The 27,527-nt window shown below is 45.3% G+C and overlaps 1 protein-coding gene across 1 annotated transcript in view; it reads left to right on the top strand.

Annotated features, from left to right (window-relative positions):
* The window catches only part of LOC119399821 (glutamate receptor ionotropic, NMDA 2B), a 59,520-nt gene extending 32,413 nt beyond the window's left edge, over window positions 1–27,107 (top strand). Inside the window, exons 6-16 of the mRNA XM_049417482.1 lie at window positions 235–358; window positions 1,945–2,046; window positions 3,738–3,856; window positions 17,886–18,033; window positions 18,963–19,146; window positions 19,937–20,062; window positions 20,615–20,835; window positions 23,020–23,354; window positions 24,697–24,949; window positions 26,348–26,529; window positions 26,975–27,107. Coding sequence (XP_049273439.1) covers window positions 235–358; window positions 1,945–2,046; window positions 3,738–3,856; window positions 17,886–18,033; window positions 18,963–19,146; window positions 19,937–20,062; window positions 20,615–20,835; window positions 23,020–23,354; window positions 24,697–24,949; window positions 26,348–26,529; window positions 26,975–27,107 — 1,927 coding nt within the window. The remainder of the gene's footprint in view (window positions 1–234; window positions 359–1,944; window positions 2,047–3,737; window positions 3,857–17,885; window positions 18,034–18,962; window positions 19,147–19,936; window positions 20,063–20,614; window positions 20,836–23,019; window positions 23,355–24,696; window positions 24,950–26,347; window positions 26,530–26,974) is intronic.
* Window positions 27,108–27,527: the final 420 nt, after the last annotated feature.

Here is a 27,527-nt window from a genome sequence, read left to right as displayed (position 1 = left end):
TGAATGCTGCTAATAACAAATCAGACCATTATCTAGCCTCTAGCTTTGTAATAATTACTTAACGAGAAAGCGATATAACATGTACACAAAGTGAAAATTTAAACAAAATGAAAGGACGTACCAGTTTGTCGGCTACTTAAACAAACCAGTCGCTAGAGGAAAGACCTTCGCAAGGACAAGAGACGTATCTAAATCACATAAACGTTTATACGGGTAAACGTGAACTCATTACAGCTACCTGCGTAACGTGTCCATCGAGACAAAAGGTAGTCCTAACATCGAGTTCCTGCCGGATGGTACTCTCAAGTACGTCGAGCTCGACATCCTCAACCTTAACAAGGAGGGGTACTGGGACAGAGTGAGTACTGGATCGTCATTGTTGCATTTTTCGTGTTATATCTTAGTAAATATTCGCGGGAAAAATGTATGGCGTAAAACAGTGTTCTCCGGAAGCTTATTATGATTATTGAATTTATAATGCAAAATATATCACGATCATTGTGTGCGCGCAAGTTGTCGACATTTCCTTCTGGGGAAACAGGATTGTGTCTGTGCACCACGTCTTTCTTCACATCTTTTCGATATCATTGAAGATCCCAACTCTTAATTTATACATGCACAGTGCTGGTCTGGCGATCTCTCCTACATGTTCCTTTTTGCAATGAGGTAGAAACAATCGAACATTTCTTGCTGGACTGCCGACGTTTTTCCTCTCTCAGAAAACGAACCATCGAAATTGTAATGCGGCACCTTGGTCTGCGAGTTACTTCAACTATACTGTTGTCATTTGGGGCTTCTGTGCAGGGGCACTCGGACGGGAATATATGCAGCGCTATCGAGAAATTCATATGCGAATCAAATCGGCTTATTCGACACATCAACCGCTAATAATTTTTAAATTGTCATAATGACATAATCATTTTGGCCATTTGGGAGGTTATGCAACACGGTCTAATCTAAAACTGGAATTCATTAAAAAGACCTTCATTCTAATTGATACTGTAACGTCTATTAGCACTTACAAGGTTTCAGACTATATGATCCGCCCGACTCATGGCCGATCCCCCTGAGTGGGTAGATGCCAATCATCCCAGAAGCATCATCACCATCATCATCATAATTTAAAGCGACTGAGAGGACAGAATGAATGACCACAAAATTTAATGCGTGCCATACGAAATGTACAGCTTACAGTAAACGTTTCAAAATTCCAGCCGGGCATGCTTCATAGTTGACGCACATAGAAAAACCTCACACTTCCTGTTCTTCCAGAAAGCTACGACGTGTGCACCGCTTTGAAATACTATTCGTATCTGATGCTAATGGCCAGCTAATTGGATAGCTGATTCAATTCAACAACGCAGCAGAGTGGTTAACAACAAAAACAAAACAAAAAAGTAAAAGCAAAACTTTTAAAATAAATGCTGTCATATGGGCTATGACAGTATGGAAATGCTAAAGCACATGTCTGTGCTTTTGATGCAGTTTGTTTGCTTTTCGTGGTCGTTATATTGATATTAGTGGCCTGCATATATCTGTTTGTCAGCAACCAAAACAGTGCACGTCGCTGAACAGCGCGAAGGTCACGCACAGAGGGGAACAAATAAAAGAAGCATCCGCATTGTGCGATGCTAACAATAATGGTATCAGACAAAGATCCCAGCTTTCGCTGTTTTCGAGACTCGCATTTAATGGGCGCGCCCGTTATCTATTTTTCAATGCTTTTTCCGTTGTATTTCTTCAGCAGCTGCCTTTATTTAACTGATGCGCTAGATAAAATTATATTTGCGTTACACTACGTGAAAGTTTGAAATGTTTACAGTTCTGAGAGCAATTTAGCGACCGAAGACACGGAGATAGTAGAATTGCGCTTCACCGGCTCTTCTAAGTTCTTTTTTTTTTTTCATTTCTCGAAATGGGTAAACGAGATTTCAATGCCCACAGATTGGAGGCTGGACGCAAAAGGGTATCGACATCAAGGATATCGTCTGGCCTGGAGAAGAACTGGTCCCGCCGAAAGGGGTTCCCGAGAAATTCAATCTCAAAGTATGTCTTATTTGATTCAGATCACCTTTTCTTGAAAATATAACGGTCGCTGATTGGAAAATAGACAGATGGAGTGGACTGCCTTCGTGATACGATTTGCTTGGGCTGTTGCTGCAACTGAACGTAAGAGTGCCAGATAGGACGAGCGCCTTCGTAGACAAAAAAAAAGAAAAAAAGAAAGGATGAAACGGCGAAACCAGATTAATCAGAAGCAGTGCCGCAATGTTTCTTTACGTGGGGTTACGAGGTGTTTTGTTCTTTATTTTCGTTTTGGTGGAAGCCGAAAATTTCGAAACCACACAGCAACCGACAGCTGTCTCGATGAAACGAAATGCGTTTATCTAAAAAGGGACTTCGAGAGACTGGATATGTCCTGTGATTTGTGATTTTTCTTTACTTTGTCTATTTAGTCAACTTTTATTTTTGGTAGTACTTGTAGATATAATGTTATCGTATTACGTTCTCTTTCCACGTCTATATTTGGCACATCCCGTTCTATCAACTCGTAGCTGTGGCCTGATGCCTGTGTCACATCTGTGAACATTCTTCGAGTTGTTTAAGGATTGAACATCTTACGGTTGCTTCTCAAGGATTCTTTGAATCAATAAACTTGCGTGAAATGCTGAAATTTCAACTTTTTTTCTCAGTGATCTTGTACTTTGATACCGTAGAAGATATTGAATTACAAGCCACGGCGGATCTCAACAAAAACTTACTGTAATAGTTTTTCAACAGTGCAGTCCCGCCTACATATCCCAGGGGCTGTTCGTCCTCTAGTGACGTCTTCATGGAGAATGGGGCAAACATTAGTAGAAATTTGGGACATTTTCTCATTCACTGCACCTCACTCAATCGTGTGTTCAGCTGCTACTGGACGCCCGGATGCAATAGGCTAATAGACAAAGCGAGCTTTTTAAGCACGCGCGAAAAAGTCACAATTTCTGTTCCCCACGTAATGCTCTCCTGCAAGAGACGTCACTAGCTTAGCGAGAAATGAAAACCGGAACAGTTAATAGAAAACTTTGTACACTAATAACTCGGCTTCATGGCTGTACGCGGTAATCAGCATTCGACGTAATATCAAAGGAGGCGCCGCACGAAAACCAACAGGCTGCTTTATTTTCAAATAACGAGACGATGTAATTTGGATTTCTAAAGCTTGTCATTAAATTATCAAAAATTTGGGCTTCAAGAGCTCCTCTTAGCCAAAAAATATAAATGTCTGTGTTTTATAAACAGTCCAAAATTGATAATTTGAAAATTGAACCGTCTTTCATTCTTCTATGTGGCTCCTGAAGGTATACGCAGATTAATTCACTTGTTAATTATTTTTGGCAGCTGCTCCAGAGTCTTCCATTCAAATAGAAGATAGAGCTAAAGCTTAAATACTGGGATTTCTGCTAAAAATTAAATTATTTTGGCAAACAAGAGTCCTTAAAACACAGAAGAATTCAGAGTAATTCATTCATCTTGTTAACATATTTAGCAAATAATTATAACTCACCAGCCCTAACAATATTACAGTGATTAGTTAACTTCATAAAAATGCGCGATGTGGGGCGCATGAAATTGCCAGATGCTGCAGATGCACACTCATCGATTTACGGGCGTGAAAGCGCTGCGAATTCAGCTGGTGGTCGTCGTTAGAACTGGGCGGAGAGTGCGTCACCGTCACGACGTTGACGTCACAGGTGACTTTCATGGAGGAGCGGCCATTTCTGAACATCGGCCAACCAGACAACGAGACGGGCGAATGCGAGAGTGGCCGGGCCGTCAAGTGTCGCGTCGTGCCAGAGGCCATGTTGCAAGGGTGAGTCGATATTATGCTTTTCTGAAGAACAGTCTCCTACACTAATTACTAGAGGAATGTAAACAGTGCTAACTGTATAAGATACGTTGAACTAATTGTCCGCACTGCCCCTTCCCCCGGGCTATTCAATGTCCACGGAACAGTGGACTGTCCCTTGGGCATTGAGCTCTCCTCGAACATTTCAAGCGCAGCTTGTTATGTGTTACATATTTCAGTGGCTACAGACATGTATTTAGCTTGTATTCCGTGTAAAGGACAGGAAGTAAGCGAAAACCTATCCGCCACGAATTCTTAAATTCATAGATAAGGTTAATGTTAATCAGTTAAGCAGATCGAATCGGCGGAATGCACCGGGGCGAGCATGGCGGATTTTCAAGATGGCATGTTTAGCAGCGCCGCAATAGCAGCGCTGTCATTCGTACCACTTGTTGATAGGGACAGCTTGCCATTCTGTCTTAATGCAGTTCATGCTACTCTGACTCGCCACTGAATCTTTGTCAACACAAAAAAAATCCATTATAGGTGCAGTTCAGTGCTCTTCACTTGTAGTACATATATTGAGCTATCAAATTGTTGACGTTTTCAAGTGAGCATTTTATGACTCATATATTTCAGTAGCGGCATCGTACGCGAAAAACGCGATGCTGCCGAGCGTATGCGTCCCTAGAAGGTGCGTCGATCACATGCGCATTTGCATGCGCCGTTTTCCAATACTTGCTGCTCTCTCGATGGTGGGCTTGTCTGTTGTCAGCCGTTTCTGATATGGCAATTTGATCTTTTATCCAGGTGACTTGTCATTTCACGTTGCCTAGGTGTGAACGCATGACCATCACTGTTGCCGGTATCAATTGAAGTGTTGCTCGGCCAAGCATGTTGATGAAGACCCAATTCCAGGCATGGAGAAAGGAAACAGTTAGGAGAGAGCATTGCGCAATTCGATACAAAGAAATGAAAGTACTAGTTCAGGCAGGCACAGGCGATGTTCGCTTGCCCCCCTTTTCGAGATAGGGGAAGGGCGCCTGAATTTTTCTTAATTTATTCTTTGAAGGACATTTCACGAGAACACTAGGACAGTTAACTGTTCCTTAGACTCAACGGCTGTTCACACAGACACAAAGGAAGTGAACTGTTCCTCGAACCACACTGTATTCGAGGAACTGTCCCTTGAAACAATTGCACTGCAACAGGGAATTGGAAGGAAGTTCACTGCAACAGTGAGCTCTTCCTTGGTGTTGAGGATTGTGCGAGTCATTTATCATTCTTTCATTTAATTTATTTTATTTTACCCCCAGTCGCACAAAGATTTACAAAGGGAATTGGAGAGGGGTACAGAGGAAGTGGGGTTGTGCAAGTACGTCGCAACGAGGAAAAAGGACACACGAACGCGTCACAATTTCTCCTTTTCCGCGTTTCGCAGCACTACCTTAAGAATGATGAACCAATGCACCCAATGCTAACATTAATGAAGAGGTCGCGGTCCCAGTGCCTGTCCCTATTCGTCCGCGCTGTAAAATTACCTCAAAGATTTACTAACTTGCCCAACTAGCTACCTTATTACAATCACTACAGGCACCTCGCGAGTGTCGACATAAGCTGCGCGCGTGGCACTTAAATAGCATAGGAGTGCGGGGACAGTACCCGGATTTGCATTCAACCCTACCTTAAACATTTCTATTTTATAGCGAAGCATTGCGTGTGAACCTACTCGGGATTTTGTGACCGCGGCTGCTGCGGATGCTGTCATAGCTAAATAGATCACACTGTCGCTGGTGCACACTCGCAAGCCATGGAGATGGCGCTTTATACCTAACTTCCATTGCGTCACTTCTGTTCATCCGAATGACTTTCAGATCCTACTTCCAGTCTATACGTCAATTCCGCCTACAGACTATTGAGAAAAACATTCGATGCATGTTCACCCAGAAATGATCGTCCACGTGGTGGACATCCCGTACAGTTACTGAAAGCAGGCGCACACGACCTGTTGTACGTATCTAGGCTTTGGGTCACGGCCTCCGCGATTAGGTTCGGCAGCGCGCCGTTGCGCTTCCGGAGGGGATCTCGGAGGCCACGGTTGGGTGAAGGGCCAAGAATAAGGCACTTTGAGCGTTTCTATCTATCTATCTATCTATCTATCTATCTATCTATCTATCTATCTATCTATCTATCTATCTATCTATCTATCTATCTATCTATCTATCTATCTATCTATCTATCTATCTATCTATCTATCTATCTATCTATCTATCTATCTATCTATCTATCTATCTATCTATCTATCTATCTATCTATCTATCTATCTATCTATCTATCTATCTATCTATCTTAGCTATGGACCTTAGCTTCCAGGTCACGTCTTTTAGTCTGGTATGATGGGCAGTGGCATAGAATGGGCTCAAGTGCGCGAGTTCGCGTTGTGTTTGTTCCAACTAATTGTTCATTCTGGTATTTCCTACTCGTGTTCTTTTTTCTCTATCGTATTAGTTAATTCCCCCTTCCCACACCCCAAGTGTAGGGTAGCCAACCGAGCCAAAGCTTCGTTAACCTCCCTGCCTTTCCTCTTTGTTTTTTTTTCTCTCTCTCTCTTTTATACAACATACACGCAAATGACAGCAATATATAAATGAACTCGGAAGGTTTTCGTTCGCCTCTCGCGTAGAACAGCCCCTGCGTTGCCTTCAGTCAGGAAATGAATTGGCGATGGTGCGACTGCAAATGAGGGCAGCAGCGTACGTTACCGATGCATTCAGAAAACGCGCGCGGCTACGTGTGCGGGGTTCAGTAAAAAAATAAATACGCAGTTTCGAACTCGAGCTCCTGAGAAAGAAAATTAGGGCAAGGGAGATACGCAACGTCTGATATGAGCTGAATATATTATTTCCAGAACCTTGATAAAAAAATAAAAGCGTCGCTGCTGGATGTAGTTCCAATACTCGCTGATTTAACTTCCTTTATGGGCTCAAGAAAAGTAAATCGACAGCAGTCAACCAGTCTGAGCTGATGAAATGAAATTCGGGAACGGGCACTGAACAGTGCAGATATCTACACAGGAAAACTTTTTCAGCGAGAGCAATTGGTACGGTAAGAAGTTGAACGCGTAAAACAGCACATTATAAGTTGCGGCACGAACCGCAGGCATGTTGCTACTCTCTTCCAGCCGAAATAAAGTGGACTCGTCTTTCAGCCGAACCACTGTAAGACGAAACCGGGTGGCGTAAATAAATTTTTACAGCCAAGCTGTATGTGTCTAGCTTCTAGCGGATCGCGTCCGTGGAGAAAAAACACCAAGAACAATCTTCGGAGAACCGGTTAACTCGGCTAATGCAGTGTCCTTGCGTTGATAAAATGAACGCAACGTAAAATCAAAGGTAAAGGTGTATGATGTCGCCGATTGACAGGATGACGTGAAGAAATTTTGCCTCAGAGACAACAGCACCAGCTTAACAAACGAACGTCATGCCATCTATGCATACAAAAATACCGCAAAGAGGGAGAACGGAAGAAGGCTTCATTTATCAGTAGGTTGTTAGGCTGTTGGTGAAGAAAGAGGAGATTACGATGTTTATTATCATGATGAGTCAGTAGAAAAGAGTAAAGACTGGAGAAAGAGAAAAAAAAAAGTGATGTTGATGGCATACAAGAGTAGAGAAGCTAGTTGCCGAGAAGGCAAACGATGAAACGTGACAAATACGCACGAACAGCCATTCAGAAGACAGAATGAAAATAGGAAACGGGAAACAGGCTGCTGGAGACGTCTGATCTCGACGCAGTAATCATGTTCACTACAGTGTTTCGCTGCTGCGGACGTTTCTTTAGGAAAAACATGCTTGCAAGCAAAACTAATCTAGCTACTAATAACGTCATTGGCTTCGACGACACTGCGGGTACATTCGTATCACTACATTGCCTTTCTTGGTAATGTAGCTATCTAAAAGGAACGGAGACTCGCCCAGCACTATCGGGAAACGGAAAGCGGGGCGCCTCAAAGCGCCGTGCCAACAGCATTGGTTCTGTGTCACGGTCTTTCAGTTCCCTACTTACCGCACGATGCTCTCAACCAATACTCTGTCCCTCCCGTGCGCGCTCATGAAATATTCATGAACTGCGGTGTTCCTTGGAGGGAGCTATTTAAGTAACTGCCATTGGGCGTCTCTTCAACCCTTTCAGTGGCTGCTTGAAAAAGGCGAGTTCTATCCATAGGGCTTTGTTTCGTGAGATGAATAGTGACATAGTGCACGCTGACAACCAGAAAATAATCTTCTGGCTGTCGATGAGTACATTGCTGCGAAGTTTCGGCAGTACTCCTTGTTTTGTTTTTATCAAATGGATTGTGGAAGTAGTTCTGTTTGGCTCTAGAGAGCACACGTGTTATGAAGAGCATACGTGTTCTACCCATTCTGCTAGCTATGAACGTTCATTTTTTTCTGCATACTTCCTGAAAATAAAATGCCCTTCCTTCTTACGTTACCTTCATCATCGACGTTATTCCTTTCAAAGCTGCCATTGAAGACCATCCTTCAAACCGTGATATCTAACCTGACCTTCCATTTCATCAGTTTGGCCACCCCCCATGTAATGTCCGGGTCGAGACACTTGAGATATGACAAACAAACAAAGAAACAAACAAGCAAACAAGCAAGCAAGCAAGCAAGCATGCAAACAAACAAACAAACAAACAAACAAACAAACAAACAAACAAACAAACAAACAAACAAACAAACAAACAAACAAACAAACAAACAAACAAATAAATAAATAAATAAAGACGCTGCTCACTCGCTGGTCAGCAATAACCAATAGGTTGGCAACTTAAACATTGCTTTTTAAAAGGTTCAGTTACCGCTTGTGACATTTTGCCTGCGGTCTATTTGCGACCCGTGGTGGGACTTTTCTTGCAAATGTGCGACTTCAGAAGCGGACTTTTCTGCAGGTAATGTGTTCCATTAGTGGGGACTAACGCGCGAATGTTGTTAAGCTGAATGTGCGTTCGCTAGGACATTTCCGTAGTGAATCTTTGACAGTCTGGTGGTCGCTAACGTGACTCCATGTGATGGTGTTCGTTGCTATTACGTATATAGGCGCTCATCGAAAAAAAAGACATATACTTAAAGCTCATATGGTTATTCAGTCTCATGACCACCGTAGATTTTAGCAAGAATATGTGAATAGTGAGGATGAAACAGGGCTGGAAACGCGACATGTCAAAAAGATTTAGGATTCCCTTTCTTTCGTGCCTATTATGCTTAAATAAAAGAAAACTACAAATAACACCATCTATAAACTGCCTGGCCTTATCACCTGTTGGCTTCATTAAAATGACATCTGACAGTTCAGCGGTTACCTTCAAAATCATACTGAAACACACAGAGGTAACACAGTAAGCAGAACTCAAGAGTTACACCTAAACACGCGGAGAACAACGACAGCGAAGCAAGTCCGAGGGAGGAAGCGACGGCGTGTTGCTGCAACTGAAGATCGCAGCTATGTGGCGCCATAACTGCGGCTGCCAGGAACGCTGGCTGTCGCATTAACTTAGCCAATCACCCTAACTTGGGTTTTCCCGAACTCTCTTTTTTTACTCTGTTATAAGAACTACGCCTTGCCAACATTGGCGCGCTCCGATGGTCTAGAAATGCGAGATACCTTTCTGCTTGGGTAAACCAGTGGCCCATTACACCACGCCGCACTTCCGTATTGCTGGAGAAAAAAATAAAGGAAACACATAGATGGAGAAGAGGTGCCATACTCTGCTTATGACAAAATGAGTAAACGGGTTTACAGCGTGGCCTTGTGTGGCCACTTAGCGCTAATGGCACTGCCGTGTCGGTAGCTTTTCCGGTGATTAGGCGCATCTGGAGATTGTTTTTCTGCCGTTTGCTTTGCCGAGTTACCGTTCTTGTTCTGTGCTGTAGTTATTTTACTCTTTTTCGCTGGTATTAAAGATATCGCTGGCATTAGGGAGGATCTATTTGTTCTTCATTGGCCGTACTAGGTAGTGGGGCCTGCTTACGGCCCCCCCCCCCCCCCCCCCGCTTTATAACCCTTACGTCTTGCGAGAACGTCCACTGTACTGAACATTCGTATACAGTAGATATCTTCTTCGCGATTCGACTTTACGTTCCCTGAGGGACGAAGTGATCTCATCATCTTTCATAAGCTGGCTTCATTCTTGGCATCCGTTTTTCTAAATTGCATCAGGCCCACCTACTTTAGCAACATCCAGGAAAGCGCTTCCATGTTTTAGGTATAGCCGTTCTATTTATCTAACAAGGCAACGGCTATCTAGTCGGCAAATGATGCGAAAGCCTCTGTGAAGCCTTAATGGCTTTTCGCTTTCGCCCCACAGCATCACCGTTGTCACTTTTGTAATGCATTCTGTGGTGTCGAAATAGCCTGAGCTGAATGTAATACATGTTGGGTGGTTGCAGCGAAACATTAGACGCACGGACGATGAAAAGACCAATTAGCCCAGTTGCAAACCATTCTAATGGATTGAATAGTCTACTCTTCATATGGTCGACGAAGCTGCTCTCTTTCCTGTCTCGTTTAGAGTGCAGCTTTTAGGCGCCCGTTCCTGTGTTGTGCAGCGTCGCCGTCGGCCTAAGCGATAGAGCGAACGAGGACGAAAGAGAGCGAACGCGGAGCGCAGCGGTGGATAAAAGACGGTGATATTAAAGGGAGCGCGACAAGGGGGGAACGACAGCGGCGAGACGAAAAGTTCCACGGCGGCAACCGGCGGCGCCACAGTAATGCGCGCCGTCGTGCGTCAGCTGTTGTGGAACGCGCCCACGGGCTGCCTTACGTGGTCTCCCGGTTAGCGAGGCAGTCGCGCTAGCTCCGTCTGCGGCGGTTGGCGTGAAATGAGCTGCACGAAATTGACCACGCCAGTCATGCTCTTACGGGGTTCTCTTCTTGATGCAAACTGCGTAGCTATGTATAAAATAGTCTCAGCGAGGTCTTTCTGAACAGTGAGCGACGCAACTGGTGGAAGTGCGTCGTCTTCCGGTGCTGCTAAACGAGCTGCCCGAGCAGAGGATGAACGCCGTTGACGCCAGAGTTCAGAGGTGCGCGCCGCCGAAGCAGAAGCAGTTGCCTTAACGCAAAATGAAAACACCTGAACAGCTGCGCTCAGATTTCGCATTATCCAGTATCGTAATCGTCGGTGAACTTTTTTCCTGCTTCCTTCCTTCATGCTTGCGCATACACTACCCGTTTGATATAAACCAACTAATCCGCGAGAAGGTCTTATTGAAAAAGCCGCTTTTTAAACAGAGGAACTGTTTAAGCTCCGAGTAACGCCGGTTCCCGAGACAAAATTTAGCGCAACTTGCTCTAAGCCGCGCAAGGCAGAATCACAGCACAGCTGGTGCGCACCTAGCTCGTCCTGGCTGGGCTAGGCCTTTACCCTCTCACCTCTCTCTTTCCCACCCCTTGCTAAATAAAGTATACTATACATGGATATACTTGCTCTCTTGAAAATTTAGTTTTTTTTTTAAGTTTGTGGGGTTTATAAGATTGCTGACGTGCTAAACGTAGCATCTCTCGTCCAACGCTATTATTTAATCCCACTGTGGCCAAAATGGGGCACGTGTTCTGGGAGCGAAGCAGAAGAGGAAGAAGAGGACAAAGTTGAAGATAACGAAGAGGGCGCGTACCGGTTCGTGAAGATCATAACTTTTCTACGCCACATCGCAAACCATACGTGCTATACTGTACTGTGCATGGCTACGCTTCCTCGCATCTTTTTCTCTCTTGTTTTTTTTTGTGGCTCTTATTTTCTACCTCTTTCTCTCACTGTCTATTTCTTTCTCTGTCTGTCGGTCTTTCTCTCTATCTTTTCTTTCTTTGTCTTTGTTTATCTTTCTCTCTCTGTAGTAGGTGTCTCGCGTTCTATCTTTTTATCTGTTTCTTCCATTTGTTATTTCTTTTTGCCTCTATCTATCTCTGTAGTCGGTATGTCAGCTTGTATCTTTTTCTCTGTTGATGTAGTGCTTTCAGACTCGATCTCTTTCTGTGTATTTCTTTCTCTGTCTCCGTCTTTTTCTCTCTTTTTTCCTTTTCTCTCTCTTTCTTTCTATGTGTTCGTGTCTGTAGTTCTCTCTCTGTGTACTCGATCTCTCGCCTTCTACCTTTCACTCTGATTCATCCGCTTCTGATTTCCTTCTCTCTTTCTCCCATTAGTCTGTCTCTCGCCTTCTATCTTTTTCTTTGTTTCCTCACTTTCTATCTATTTCACTGTTTCTATTTCTCTCTCTCTCTATCTCTGTACTCGTCGTTCCCCAATCTTCTTTTTCCTCGCCGTAACACTCACATCTCTCCTCCTCACCCTCACATCCCTTTCCCCCACCTTGGTATAATATACTATACAAGGCTATGCTCTGCTCTGCCAGGGTACCTGGATAGCCGAGTGGTTAAGACGCCGGCCTTCGGATCGGGTGTACGCGGGTTCGAATGTCGCCTCGGCAAAGAAAAAAACATTTTTCTCTCTGTCTCCTTCTATTTCTCTCTCTTTATCTCTCTTTGTCTATTTATTTCTCTCTCTCTCTCTGTCTCTGTACTCCTTCTCTCGCCCATGATACTATTGCACCATTCGCCGGAACAATCGGCGCACGTATTCTGGTAGCGAAACAGAAGAGGAAGAAGAGGACGAAGATGGTACATGCCGGTTCAGGATGATGATCATTTTCTATCTGCTACTCACGGCCAACATTGACCTTAAGTAAAGCTCGGCGGGTATGCGTCACAGAAAGCGGCTATGTGCCAAGAAGCTCCTTGCATGCCATAGCCATGCATTGTATAGTATAGCAACGGGGTGGGAAAGAAAAGTGACCGTGAGGCGGAGTGATGTGAAGGTGAGGAGAAAGGAAAGTAGGTGGGGAGAGGGCAAAGTATGGCATAGTTTTTCGTAGTATAGTTTATGCGCCACAGACCGTGGGTATGTGCCAAGCAGCTTCTAGCGTAGCACAGCCATGTATAGTATAGTATAGCGAGAGGGAGAGAAAGGAAAATGTGGGGGAGGAGGAGGACTGATATGAGGGTGTGGAGGAAGGAAAGGAAGAGGGGAGATGGTAAAGCATGGCATGGCCTTGCATAGTATATTTTACAAAGGGTTGAAAAGCGAAGTGACCGTGAGGAGGAGTGATGTGAGGGATTGGGGGAGGGAAACGAAGAGAGAGGGCAAATAGAAAGAGGTGAAAGAAAGAAGGTGAAAGAAAGAACAAGATGTAGAAAGGAGAAAGAAAGAAACACCAAAGAAACGAGAAGTTAAAGGAAAATTTAAAAAAAACGGAATGTTGCGTTCGCCATGTTGTGGCACTCGCTCGCCAGCTCCATTGTTGTCCAGATTTCACGTACGTTAAAATGGCTTTATTTATTTTTTAACTCGCTTACTTTTATTGACCCATAATTTCGATGGGAATAGCTTTCAAGGCTTGTTCCTGACACCATAGGTTGGCAAACTCACTCGCGAGTCGACTAACTCAGACTCACTCAGATTCAGATAGAGTTGTGAGTCTGAGTCTGAGTGAGTCCGAGTGAGTAATATTTAAGTGAGTCTGAGTAGAGCACTGCACGGGCTCGGGCCTACCCGGAAACCCGGGCCCGGCCCGGCCCGGCCCGTGGGCCGGGCCGGGCCGGGTAAAGTAGTTCTCACGGCGGGCCCGGGCCGGGCTCGGGCCTGAAGCCCCGGGCTTAGGGCCGGGCCCGGGTTTGAGGTGGCGGGCTCGGGTCGGACCGGGCTTGGACTTTGCTGGGTTCTTAAATGGACACCGTAGTGAAGCACTGAATTGGTTTAGACTGGTAAAGTGAAGTCTAAGAACTCAAATGTTATTCATTTCACCATCATAATTTTATTATCAGACGAGAAAATCGAGGTCAAATTCCATTTTTTTTAATTTCGTACCGAAATCCCCGAGCGTGACGCCACGAATTTCAACCTGTATTTGTCGTATTTGGGAACAGTGGCTCTATAAAATTTCATCAAACTTGGTATGTTAAGTCTATGGCCCCCTCAGAGGTCAACGTACTTCATTTTTAGTGATTAGGAACTACGTAAGGCCCATTAGACGCCGTCAGAATCTAAGATGTCGCGGTGTCTGCTGCGCGAACTTAAAGGGGGCGTCGCCACTCGCATTTATCTTTTTGCGCGTATTCTCACTTATCAAGAGTCTTGTTCCGGCGAGCGTGGTGATTAAGGAAATGCTAAAGAGTAATTTACTGACAATAGGGAAATTGTTTTTCTTTCTAGTGCCCCTTCATCTTTGTTCCACATACGTTGTGTATACATATATATTACAGCGAAAGCTGTTATGAGATCATTTCACCGGCCGTTTTTGGCGCCTTAGTTGTCCGCCGCCGCCACCGCCGGTGCCCGTAACCAGTATCGCTCGAAATAAGAAAAATAAAACGAAATAAGAAAAAAATTCCAGGCTGGAACGAGGTTCGAACCTGGGCCCTCTGCGTGGGAGCCCAGTATTCAACCTCTGAGCCATGCCGGTGCTTGAAACTGCTTTGCAAAAAGGTCCTATACAGGCTTCATGTCGGGAAGGAACCACATTATCATATGAAATATAGCGTGGTAGAAGAGTAAAATAAGCACCAAGCGTCGCACAACGCGAATTCTGTAACCAGGCGTCACACAATGAGAATTGCGCAACGAGTAGGTTGTTGAATGCTTCCAACCCATTACAAGGGTCTCTGCCACAATTCTTCATCCTCATCAGGCACAGCATCAACAAAGTGCGCATAATGCCTTACATGCGTTTAGGAGGTACCAACGCTCTCCGTATAATGACGAAAAATGACACAGTGCCTGCTGCCCTACTTCTCAAAAATTACAACGATTTATAGCATAGTGGGTTCCTCGCAAGTGCACTTGTATTGGTTGCCAAGGAAGCCCATAAGCGCATGATCCATTTCCTCGGGGTCTCAGTAAAGTTCTTCGCCCCCCACCCGTCTCTCTCCCACGTCAATGTATGTTATACAGCATGATGGGAGAGGGAAATAGCAACCGGGCGTCACCCAATGCAAATTACATAACTGGTGGGCCGTTTAAAGATTCCAACCCATTACAAAGGGCTGAGCCATATTTCTTCATCGTCACCAGTCGTCACGTCAACAAAGTGCACATAATGCCTTACAGACGTGTAGCTGGTGCCTCGCCTCTCCGCAGAATGACGATAATGGCTTAGTAGGTGCTTCCCAACTTCACAAAAATTGTGATTTATGGCGTAGTGGGTACCTTCCTAGTGTACTTGTATTGTAGCCCCAAGAGAGCTTAACGGGCTCTAGAAACGCCGCTCTTCCTGCTTTCGCTGTGACTGTGCTGCGGTTTCAGCGCAGGCCTGGCGTTTTCTGTTTCACATTTTCTCTCGAAAAAAAAAAACGCTTTCTTTTTCTGTGGGGCAAGCTATTTAGAGAAATTTTATTAGAGACAAGTACTGAACTTCTTTTGTTCCTTGCATATGGGGCTACTTGATTTATCTTAAACACGCGAGTTAAAAGTAGATATACCAGGCGCTTATATATTTAACATGTCGATATTCTGTGCTTTATTTTCATTCGTTATGACTTTATATCGCAAATGTTATTCTGTAATCTCAGTAATCAGTGCAATATAATAAATATATACCTGTAGCTTATCGCAAGAGCGATCACAGAGCTCGAAAGTGAGCAAACGTTTTTGAAGTTTCCAGCCCTGCACTAAAACGAAAGGCCTGCACGGACTCTTGTTACATAGAAGTCATATACATAGACATTCTTTTTCCGTGGCTTCGTCACGGCCCCCAGTGGTCATGTGACGCGTGATGGACGTGCACAGCCTGCTTGGTGTGCCCAATTCGTTAACATTTGAACTTTCGCCTTTATCCGCTACGTCAGGGATCTCAAACCCACCTCAGCTAACGGGTCGCATATCACGAAAATTTACTCCCGCAAGGGCCAGGACAGTAACGCAGCTAAAAGCCCGGGGGGGGGGGGGGGGTGTAAAGGGGCTAGGTTGTACCAAATGTCAGCTAACGTTGCCATTTAGGAGAAGAGCTTTCCGATATGTAACATATGGGTCGTTTCTGAAGGGTATTTAGCGGCAGGATTCCAACATTATCGATGCCTATCTTACATGAATAAAATAAAGACGCCGATTTTGAAGTATAGAGTTTTGTTTCACGGTTAGGTATCAACACATGGTGGCCGCAGGGGATGCCTCACGACAAAAAAGCTTTAGACTTGTCATGCCTGTGTAACTTAAGAACATACTTAAAAAGAAAATGAAAAACTGGGTCCCCTGCGCTATACAGGTATAGTGTGAGAGCTACGTGGCACTGCCACGGCACCGTTGGAATGTGCAGGAATAGCATAGGTTCAAACAGCATAAGGCGTGAGGCAAAATATATTCGCTTGACGAAATATCGGGCTTGAAAAAGACAATTACAAATTCCGTGCCGGGTGATGTCCCTTCACCTCGAACCATAGGCATCCAATGAATAAGCGTCGAGAAGCTTATTCGCGCCTTTATTACCAAACTGTAACAAACACCAAAAATAGATCGAAATCGCTTCGTCCACCTCCTGCGAGTCCTACCCGCGTAGTCCAGTGATCACCTTCTACCAGTACAACATCGTTGGAGGCATAGAGCATTATGATACGGAAGAAAAGAAGAGCGCGGTGCAAACCGTACAAACATACACGGCTGAAAACTGCAAGCAGAAGCCCTCATAGAGGAGTTTTATAGGGGATACTGAAAGAGTGTCACGACGTTCGGGAACGATAGAAATGAAGGGATAAGCTGCACAGCTACGTTCATTCTGCAGAGGTCCACAAAGACATCCTAAATTTGCTCCAGTGGTGGAAGTTAAGAACAACGACTGCCGACGCCTTCACATTTCGCAAGGCAGATGTGCACCCCTGCGGCTAGCGCATGCAGTGCGAGAAACTTTAGCGTGGCAGGATATGTGATGCAACGGTGTATGGCGTGCTTAAAGCCGGAATCTCTAGATAATTTGATTTCTTGCACAATAACACGTGAAGTAATAAACTATAAAATGGGCCACAAAAGACTTATGGACTGCATATAGTAGCAGCGGTGATATATGAAATAAATATGATATAGGAAAATAATGCTACCACAAATAATTTTTTCGTCCTTTCGGCTGCCTATACGTATTTCTAAAAGTACACGTGGCGCACACGTGGTTCGTTATAATATTTATCTAGGTTAGTGTACATACAGCAAGGCAATAAACTTGGCTTTCTTCCTCCATCTTGCTGTGGCAAGGTACTGAAGACATGTGTTACATATCCAGATCGAAGGGTGCATGATTGGTTTTGTCGTTAGAGCATGTTTTAAGTTTCAGTAAAGAGCGCAATGAGAGCGTTGTGTTTTCTCTCCTCTGTTTTTATTGCATTTCCTATCGAAACTGAATTCATGCTGCAAATCGCTTACCTTGCTGCAATATCTGCTACAAAACGCTCTTGATGATCCCCATTGCATCTGTCGGGCCTGATCTACCGTCGGGCCGGGCCGGGCCGGGCCGGGTAGGCGAAATTTTTTCTCGGGTTCGGGCCGGGCTCAGGTCGCGTATTGAATCGCCGGGCTGGGCTCGGGCGGGTAAACTTGAACGAGTTCCGGGCCCGGACCGGGCCCGGGCCGAAAATCCCGGCCCGTGCAGTGCTCTAAGTCTGAGTCCGAGTGAGCCCGAAGGGCAAAATATATTCCATGAGTGAGTTTAAGTGAGCTCCACATTTTTTGCCGACCTATGCCTGACACTCTAAGAACGAAAAAGAGGCTTTGGCTCATTTTTGTCCTGGTTTGGCACGTATATCAGTTTTTTTAAAAGGGCGCGTGAACTCCTTTTGGAGATCATTATATTCTCGTCGGGGAGTCATAGGACCCAAGAAAGAGTTAACGCGTATCCTTAAAGAGAGTCATATACGTGACAAGTGAGGATTTATCGGAAAGACTAACAGATACTCTGAAATTTTCAGATGTGATTTAACTTGCCCATTTCCTTCCTTGCTGTTCTTCACTGCTCAGGATCAACGATACAGCTGCTCGCAAAAACTCTACATTCTACAAATGCTGCCTGGGATTCTGCATAGACCTCCTGCAAATGTTCGCCCAGGACTTAGGTTTTACGTACGACATTCACCGAGTGGAAGACGGCACCTGGGGTGTCAAGGACGTGAGTTCGATTGCCTCGTTTCAATAGGGATAGCAAAGAACATGACATGTTCAAATTACAGCCAAAGCTTGCATTATAAAACTGCGCCGTTGTGAGCGCCGTTGTGACTGAGTGTGTCAAAGACTGCTCGAGTGTATGAGGGAATGGGCGAGGGAATTAGCGATCCAGTGAGTGAGTGAGTGAGTGAGTGAGTGAGTGAGTGAGTGAGTGAGTGAGTGAGTGAGTGAGTGAGTGAGTGAGTGAGTGAGTGAGTGAGTGAGTGAGTGAGTGAGTGAGTGAGTGAGTGAGTGAGTGAGTGAGTGAGTGAGTGAGTGAGTGAGTGAGTGAGTGAGTGAGTGAGTGAGTGAGTGAGTGAGTGAGTGAGTGAGTGGCACATTTCTGGGCAGGCATACAACTTTTAAATTTCTATTTAAAATGATTGGACGCGATCCACTGGGCGTTTATAAGAATTTAAATCGCTCAACAAAGCAACATGAGCACTACCTGGTAATCCGTATCCATTAAGGTCCATCAGGGCACTCAAGAACGTCTGCGTATCTGAAATCCAAATTACCCTATTCAGGTCTTTTTGCCACCTTTGCGTCACGTAAGCGATGCTGAAGATGAGACCCCTGCTTGCAAACCTTTATATTCTAATCTTGCCATTGTTACGGCTAGAAAGTTGTAAAATGTAACGTGATGCATTTTGATAAAGGAAAATTAACTATTTTACAGTGACACAGAACCATCGCTATGTGTTTTAAAAGATGAATTATGCATCTACCCTACGTGTGTCATGGTTAAATTTGTGCTCTTATGCGTTATTATGGATCTACTTTGGAGAATATAGCTTAATTTTCTTTTACACTACATAATATTGTTGGCTTAACCAACTAGTGGTTGTTATTATGGCGTCACTAGAAAGTATTTTATTCTATGCTCTTTCGCAGAATGGCACATGGAATGGATTAATAGCCGAGCTCCTCAACGGCAAGGCTGACATCGTGGTCACTTCCATCAAGATCAACTCTGACCGCCAAATGGCGGTTGACTTCACGGTGCCATTCCTCGAGACTGGAATCGCCATCGTGGTAGCAAAGCGGACCGGCATCATCTCACCTAAGGCCTTTCTAGGTGATGACTCTTGTTCCTTGGTATGGCGAGCGGTGAATATTTGAGAACAAAAGGGGTAACATCTCTAAAACAATTATCCCTATAACGGAAAGGTGCTTTGCAGCGTTTCTTACCAACCTTATAGTTTTTGAAGAGAAAGAGACAGTTCAGGTAGAGGATCTTTGCAAGTAATTTCAAAATAACATGTTACATGATACTTCAGGATAATGTAATCTCGGTGACAATGCTCAGATAGCACTTTTCGAGCAAAATTGCTTGCTATAAAAAGCGTAGTACATTGTAAACCAGAAAACGCTTCGGCCTAGACCCACTAGACATTAGTTCCATGGATAACACGTGGAAAGTGTGTTACTTCCATGGGAACATTAACCGGAACCAGCTTTCAATCTTTAGGAAAACATGTGGTCTTTCGAGAGCATACCATCTTATCTTGTGATTTGAATAGCATGGTTACTTATTTAGGCGGCTGTCGGCGGTTACAAGATATGCGTAGTAATAAAGTAGATGTATGTCGCTATAAATAATATGCAAAATATTCTAACAGATCTTTTATTTGTTCGGAAATTTCAAAGGGTATAGAGCAAGTTTCGGGTCATCATGTCGGACTCTTCACAATGCTGAACAGGCTGATCCCAGCCAATACGCAGAGAGTGATATTGAGATATAGTACAAGGTTGGGAAGCCCAGCCTCACGCTATAAGCGTTTTCTGTGTAAATGAAGATGTTTTCACTCTATCAGTAAATCAACATCACAATGTCTTTTTTTATATAATTGTCGCTTTGCCCGTAGAACCATTCGACACGGTGTCGTGGCTGCTCATTCTTCTGGTGAGCATCCAGGTGGCCGCGTTCTCCATCTTCGTCTTCGAGTGGATGAGCCCCTCCGGCTACGACATGCGGATCACTCCTCCCAGAGGTAAGGGAAGTCATGGAGAAGTGAAAGGCTTGATTTCAGTCGCTCTGGTAATTGCACACCAGAACAAACCTTGAAAGTAACGCTGAAACATTTAAGCTAGCGCTCAGATCGAAATATCTTCTTTTTTCACTTTCTTCTCGATGCTATGAATGTCTCCCAAAAGTTTTCATCCAGTTCACCCTGCCATGCCATTACAAGGTAATGGAGAGAAATGCAGATTTAGAGCTGTTCGTTACCTAAAAAGTCAGTGAATCATGCGGTAATATGTAATTTAGGCTACCATGCGTTTTATATAGATTAAGAGATGTTGTGTTAGTGGAACATGTAACTTTTGTGAATAGGTAATAAATCAGAACTCTAATAACTTGATCACATATTCAAGAACTATATCGTGTCACAGTACGCCCATTATAAGTAAGAACGATGTAAAGTTGGCTGACCAAGTCCTCCTTACGGCCCGATGAAAGACAATCTGTTTCGTTCGGCGCTTATACAAAAGTTAAAAAACGGGATCTTGAGTTGTCTCACAAAGCTGTCACTAATTTTGCGCAGAGCACCGGTTCTCGCTGTTCCGCACCTACTGGCTGGTGTGGGCCATCCTGTTCGGGGCGGCGGTGAACGTGGACTGCCCGCGCGGCTACACTGCCCGCTTCATGTCCAACGTATGGGCCATGTTCGCCGTCGTCTTTCTGGCCATCTACACGGCCAATCTGGCCGCATTCATGATAACCCGAGAGGAGTACTACAACCTCATCGGCATCGAGGACCACCGGGTAAGGTACCGTTGCCGTCTGCTCTTATTAAAGGCAACCTTAAAATGACCTAATGTGCAATATTGAAAATTACTCCCGCGGAATCCCGCAATGTGACCGAAAGGAATAACTAACAAGCACACGTTAATAGCACGAGGCTGCAAGGAAATCCATACGGATTTCTCAGAAACGAATGGTTAAGGTTGAAGATTTCCCCCCGGTACGGGGTTCTAATCGGGGACCAACGCCTTTCCTGGGCGGTCGCTCTACCAACTGAGCTAACGAAGATGCTGGCAAGTGGCAGCGCGAGGGCGGATGAGTCAACGCCTCGAAGCATGTGAAGTACATGTGGTTTCGCGCTACAAGCAGGTGGTTTTCAGTCCTACATTTCGGGACATAATGCGGAGAATGTTAAAGGCCAACTCCGGCGATTTTTCGAGGTCGATGGATCTCAATGAAATTCGTTGGGTACGTTCCTTTGCACGTTTCCGTCATTAATGCCAAATTGCAGGCTTGAGACATGCGCAGATTGTTTGCAAATGAATTTTAAAGATTGTCTGCAAACGCCCTCCTGGCTTCCCACAATTATTGGCAACATTGCGTCTGTGACGTCAGTATTGGCAAGGCGGCGGAAGTGACGCAGCCGAGGGCACCGCTAACTTCGGCGCTTCGGCCGCTACAGCGAGCGTCTGCTGTGCACAAGGCGACAGACAGCGTTGGTTTGGCCGGCGCTTCGCTGGTCGTCCCGGCTGTCGCAGTTTTCATACTCCGCGCCGGAGTGACCGGCATGCCTGGCACGACTTCCGGTTCGTTCGTAACAACGTCTACGTCATACGTAGACAGTACTCTCGGTTGGGTTTCGGTTTCGGTGTTGCGCTTTTTTGCTTATTTAAAATTATTCTCCAATTTGCCGAGTATTTCTGCTATTGGGCCCGTAACAGGAGCGTCTCAGGAACATAAAATCGCCATTACTTTGACATGGCCAAAAATCGCCGGAGTCGGCCTTTAAGGCCTTGAACAGCATCAACGAACTCGATAGTTGTTCCAGCTGGTACACGATTGAAGATGAAAGCAAGCCAAGGAAACAACTGACACAGATGAAGAGGGCGACAGGACAAAGACGGACTAACAACTTTTCCTGCGTCCGTTGTTTTCCTTTGATTGTTTTCATCTTGAACATCAACAAAACAAGGCCAGAATGATGCGTACTTAGCTGATCAAATGTTTCTGTTGAAGGAGTAAGAGACTATATGATTGCATTTCGTCTACACCATCTGTTATATGTCGATTCTATAGCAATGTTTTTACCGTCTCCGTGATGTTATATCGCCCAGCGCGCTGATGACTCTACAGTAGTCCTTGTGGTGGTACAGAACTTGCATAATTGTTGTTAACTGCTACTGATAGTGTTGACATGGAGAAGCAGCCTACTTACTTATGATAGGCGTGGTTCAAATAAAGATAGCACTGGCCTACCTCGGCAGTTCTCCCTTTCAAAGCTCTTGTCAATTGTAGCTAAACTGACGGAATTTCGTCATATCAGCGAATCGTACCTTTCGAGCTTATTGTTACGCGTAGCCCTGAGACAGATGGAACGCACTATGAACATCATTATGCATGCTGCATTCAATGTGTGCACGTCGCTTTTCCTCGAAGTGAGCTGCGGCCACTCGTCATGTACCGACGAACTGAAGCGTAGGGACACTTACGGTGAGTATATTTCTTCCGGTTATCGTGTACCACCAGAGCCAGGTGAAGGCGTGCGAACAAACTACCACGACATTCTAAAACATTACACGAAGAACACTCGGAAATAACTCACACTACATTGCGATTTAAACAGAGAAGAAGCCGTCATACTGCGCCGACTTCAAGTGGGCAATTAGCTCCATGGCACTGAATTACATGGGATGTATCCCGGAACATATGCAAGACTCTGCAAATTTTGAAAGTTGCCGGACACACTGTACCACGTGGTCTGGGAATGTAGCGAGAATCCACAAACAACGTCTATCCAATCACCAACAGAGGAACAGTGGGAGGCACAGCTGACAACCACAGTCCAGAGGACCACAGTCCAGAGGTCATCAGGGCTAGGCTATTAGCTCAAGCTCACGGCTACATGAACTGAGTTGGCCGCCCGCATACGGGCGTCAACAGCCTGGTCATTCAAATAAAGCTTAATTCTCTCTCTCCTCGGCGCAGCTGCAAAACCCTCAGCAGGTGGAGCCACCATTCCGTTTCGGGACCATCCCGCACGGAAACACGGAGGCTGTGCTTAAGCAGAACAAGCCCAAGATGTACTCGTACATGCGGCAATTCAACCGGTCCACGGTCCTCGAAGGCATCCGGGCCGTCAAGCGCGGGGAGCTGGATGCCTTCGTGTACGACGCCACTGTGCTGGACTACCTGGTCGGTCAGGACGACGAGTGCCGCCTGCTCACTGTGGGCTCGTGGTACGCCATGACGGGATACGGATTCGCGCTCCCAAAAAAGTCCAAGTACCTGCAGATGTTCAACCGACAGATGATCGAGTACCGGTGAGTCGTGGACTTCGGGCCATATATTTCGCAATTAGCAGCCTACTACACATTGATAAGGGAACTTGCTTGGGCCAGTTGGTATCTATCCATTGTTACGTTATTGTACACCATATTGAGGACGAAGACTGAACCACACGGGAACAGAAGCGCAGTGTTGCGCTTGTGTTCGGGGGTTCAGTCTTCGTCCTCAAAGTGGTGCGCAATAACGTAACAATGGATAGCTGAAACAAGGATTACCTTTGCTCTCGTTGTATCAACACAGCGTAATGTTCGAACAGTACTGACGTGTTATGCTAATTCGACACTTAATGTTCAGTAGTTCTTTAGACCAAGGGTCGGAAACCTGCGGCCCCCGGCACTCCAACCCTCCTTCCCCTGTCACTTCCTATCTGAAGGATGACATGGCAGTTTCCACCTCAGATGGGGTCCGACGTGAACAAACAAAAATCTCTTCGAGTTGGCATTGTCCCCCATCTTTATATTTAGCGAGATATCATCTTCAGTTCCTTTCTTTGCACATGTCCAAAAAAAGGGGGAAGAAATATTCTTTGTAGAAATACTAGGTCAGGCAAGGACCTTCATCTGAGAATCTCCAAGTGTATGTCAGTTTTGTACATTATTGTGAATTCACTTAATTTTTCTCTCTGCCTGCAAAAACCCCTCCCCCCGGTTTTCCTCTCCGGCCCCCGCCTTGTCAACATCATGCAACTTGGCTTTCCACCTAAAAAAATGCCGACCCCTGCGTTAGAGCAAAGTAACGTGCGTTGATCAGGATACGGGATGCGATAAACTGCTTGTGAAGACTGGGGAGAAACAGCTGGAACATTAAGTGACGCGAAGAAAGCGAGAAGGCTTGATTAATAATTAACCACTTAATCAACCATTCAATCAATTGTATTTAAACATTTTGCTAACTTATACAGTCACATCTATGGCTCAGTAAGCGATATTAAAAGTGGAGTCTTTGCCAGGTGAACTCTCTGGAGGCGCATATAAAAGTGCGTCATGCAGTTTCTGCCTTCAAATATCTGATAAGTAGTTCTACTTGAAGCATTAGCCAGAAGCATTTATCGGGTGATTATGACGTTCCCATTTCATCTAATCCAACCCAGGATATGAAAGTCATAAACATGTCGTTCTTAAATAGATTCTATGCTTTGAGACAACTTGCCTGTTATAAGTTTCTCATCGTCCTTATGTTGTCATCATTGCCCATCATGCTCCTCTCTTTCACTTTTCCCTATTCCTCAGTGCAGTCTCGCTAGTGAATAGTAGTTCTTCATATCCCCACTCACCTGCCTCAAAAATCACAAAACGTTTCCATCTTGCTATGTCCAAGGGAACGCGGAGACCTGGAGCGTCTCCAGAGGTTCTGGCTTCAGGGTGCCTGCAAGCCGGACAAGGCAAAACGCAACGCGAGCAACCCTCTGGATGTGAACCAGTTCATGAGTGCATTTCTCCTTCTGGGCTGTGGAGTGTTGCTCACCTTGCTACTGCTACTCCTGGAGCACTTATACTTCCGCTACCTCCGCGCCCGGGTGGCCTCGGGAAGCCGGGGTCCTTCGGGTCGATGGCTGGCCCTCATCTCCCTGGTGAGTGCGCTAGTGACGGCCTCCATTTAGTCTAAATTACACTTATATCTTTCCAGATAACACGTCTTCGTTCGTTTTAACACGTTCGTTTAACACGTCCGATAACACGTTCGTTTTTCCACGTCTTGATTACGTTTCAAGCAACATTGGCCCTCTAGCAGTGACCACGTTCACTGTAACAAGTGAAAAGGAGATTCATGACAAGAGAGCCACTTCTAGAGAGAACATACGTGCAGATGGCATAGTTCGGATACATACATACATACATACATACATACATACATACATACATACATACATACATACATACATACATACATACATACATACATACATACATACATACATACATACATACATACGTGCACATAGATAGATAGATAGATAGATAGATAGATAGATAGATAGATAGATAGATAGATAGATAGATAGATAGATAGATAGATAGATAGATAGATAGATAGATAGATAGATAGATAGATAGATAGATAGATAGATAGATAGATAGATAGATAGATAGATAGATAGATAGATAGATAGATAGATAGATAGATAGATAGATAGATAGGTCATTACATAAGGTCCTGAAAGGAGGGGCTCTGCGAAATTACTTTTATTAGTCACGTGAAACTCTCTCAGCAGTGTTGGGGAATAGTGGAACGCTATGTGTACGGACAACGGCAATTCTACATGCCCCACAAACATGGTTAGGGGGCCCTTATGATAAATAACGTTGACTTTTATTTTTCGCGTCTTGAATGGTTCATCTTGCAGACATCCTACACTGTATTTGCCAGTCGTGGAATGCGTATTGTGAAACATGTAATAATGGAAGGGCGTCCTGTAGTTCAATACTCACTCGGTACATTCTGTAGATGATGAGAAAAAATGTGTTAAATACGAAAGCAGTGAAAGCGAATGTCCTTCGTGACAATTTGAGCGTTAGTAAATGACAAAGTGTACATGATTGTCTTTGATTGCTAGTTTGTAGAATAAACTAACAATAAATGTTTGAAACAAACAAGGTGTAAATCTTACGTAAAATCGGACGCACATACACTGGAAAGAAAACAAAAAACATTGATAAAGACGTGAGCAATCACATTCAACACACACAAGAATTATGAGGTTAGCATTTATTGTATAAAAAAATATTCGGTTTTATGGTAGCTGGTGAGCGTTCGTAAATTTCAGGTGAACTGGTAGCATGCACCAGTCTGAAGAGAATATCTACTCCTTTGCAAGTTTAACAAGGCGAAGTTCATACTCTGTTGTAAATCTGGTAGTTCGCAACCATATAATTAGCATGTTTCGTAATGTTGTCGAGATTATTATCGCTGTAGAAGTCAACCTGTATTGGCTGGTTCTTTTTTTTTTGCATCGTTTCATGGAATGCAGAGCATGGGCAAGTCGCTGAGCTTCCGCGACGCCGTGTACGAAGCTCGAATGAGACACCGCTGCAGGGACCCCGTGTGCGACACTCAGCTGTGGAAGGTCCGCCACGAACTGGACCTGGCTCGCATGCGGGTCAGCCAGCTGGAGGCTCAGCTTGGAATACACAGGCACGTTGGTTTGCATTCGTGTATCTGCGTTTCCTTTTTGTAGCGTTAGCTACACTGGCCGAGGCGGAGCAATTTGGCGCGGCAGCTTGAGAGCCGTGCGGCGCATGCGCGAGGAGAAGTGACGTCACACGGCGCACAGCTGGCGCACCGGAGCCGCCGGCGCGCGCGTCGGCGGTATGCGCACTCCAGAGGAGTGACGTCATAGCCGTGGCAGACGCATTGGCGCCGGCGCGCGCCCAGATGTGCGCCTCCGTTGCGCAGTGCCGTCTGACCCTGCGCCGGAGACGCTTTATAGCGCCTCTCATTTAGCACGCACACGCCGACATATCAGTGGGGGTGTACATATAGCGGGGATATGGGTTGGACCTCTCCGGCCTCCTTAACTTGTACCCGATTATTGCTCCATTGAGTGTTGTACCCTAATCGTGCGAGTAAATCCAAGTGCCCGTGCTTGGCGACGCAGGCCACCGTCTACAGTGCAGGAGCTACTGCGGTCTCGGGAAGGGACCAACAACCGGGTGACGCCCTCGGATTCGAGGGGCGGACCCGTGGCGCTCATCCAGCGGGAGATCACCGAGAAGGAGACCGTGTTATGATGTCGCAAAAGGAACACTTGACACAACCCCCCGCTTGCCAACAACAACCATCTATATTTGCGTAGAGACATACAAACTCGCAGTGGAATAACACACGCTCACGTACACACAAGTGTCGGTGCATCGGCAGCGATGCGGCGTGGAAACCAAAGACCTCTGGTGAGCACCAACGCCAACGATCGTCGTTGCCTCGTGATGCGACACCAGCGCCACCACGGCCGGTCACGTACAGAAAGGCATGCCGCGGATGCTAGTGTGCCGGTAGGAGGTACAACCGGCATTTTGTTCTGGAATGTCAAGAAATGGTTAAAGGACCACAGGATCAGATGTGTCGGAATTTATTACACTGCCTTCGATTGCCCGCAAATGTTGGAACGCATGATAGGGGATAACAATACCGAGATTTCTTTGTCATCACTT

Source organism: Rhipicephalus sanguineus, chromosome 7 (genome assembly GCF_013339695.2).
Source record: "Rhipicephalus sanguineus isolate Rsan-2018 chromosome 7, BIME_Rsan_1.4, whole genome shotgun sequence".
NCBI lineage: Eukaryota > Metazoa > Arthropoda > Arachnida > Ixodida > Ixodidae > Rhipicephalus > Rhipicephalus sanguineus.
Note: the sequence above shows the minus strand (reverse complement) of the source record. Positions and strands in the feature narration are given on the sequence as shown.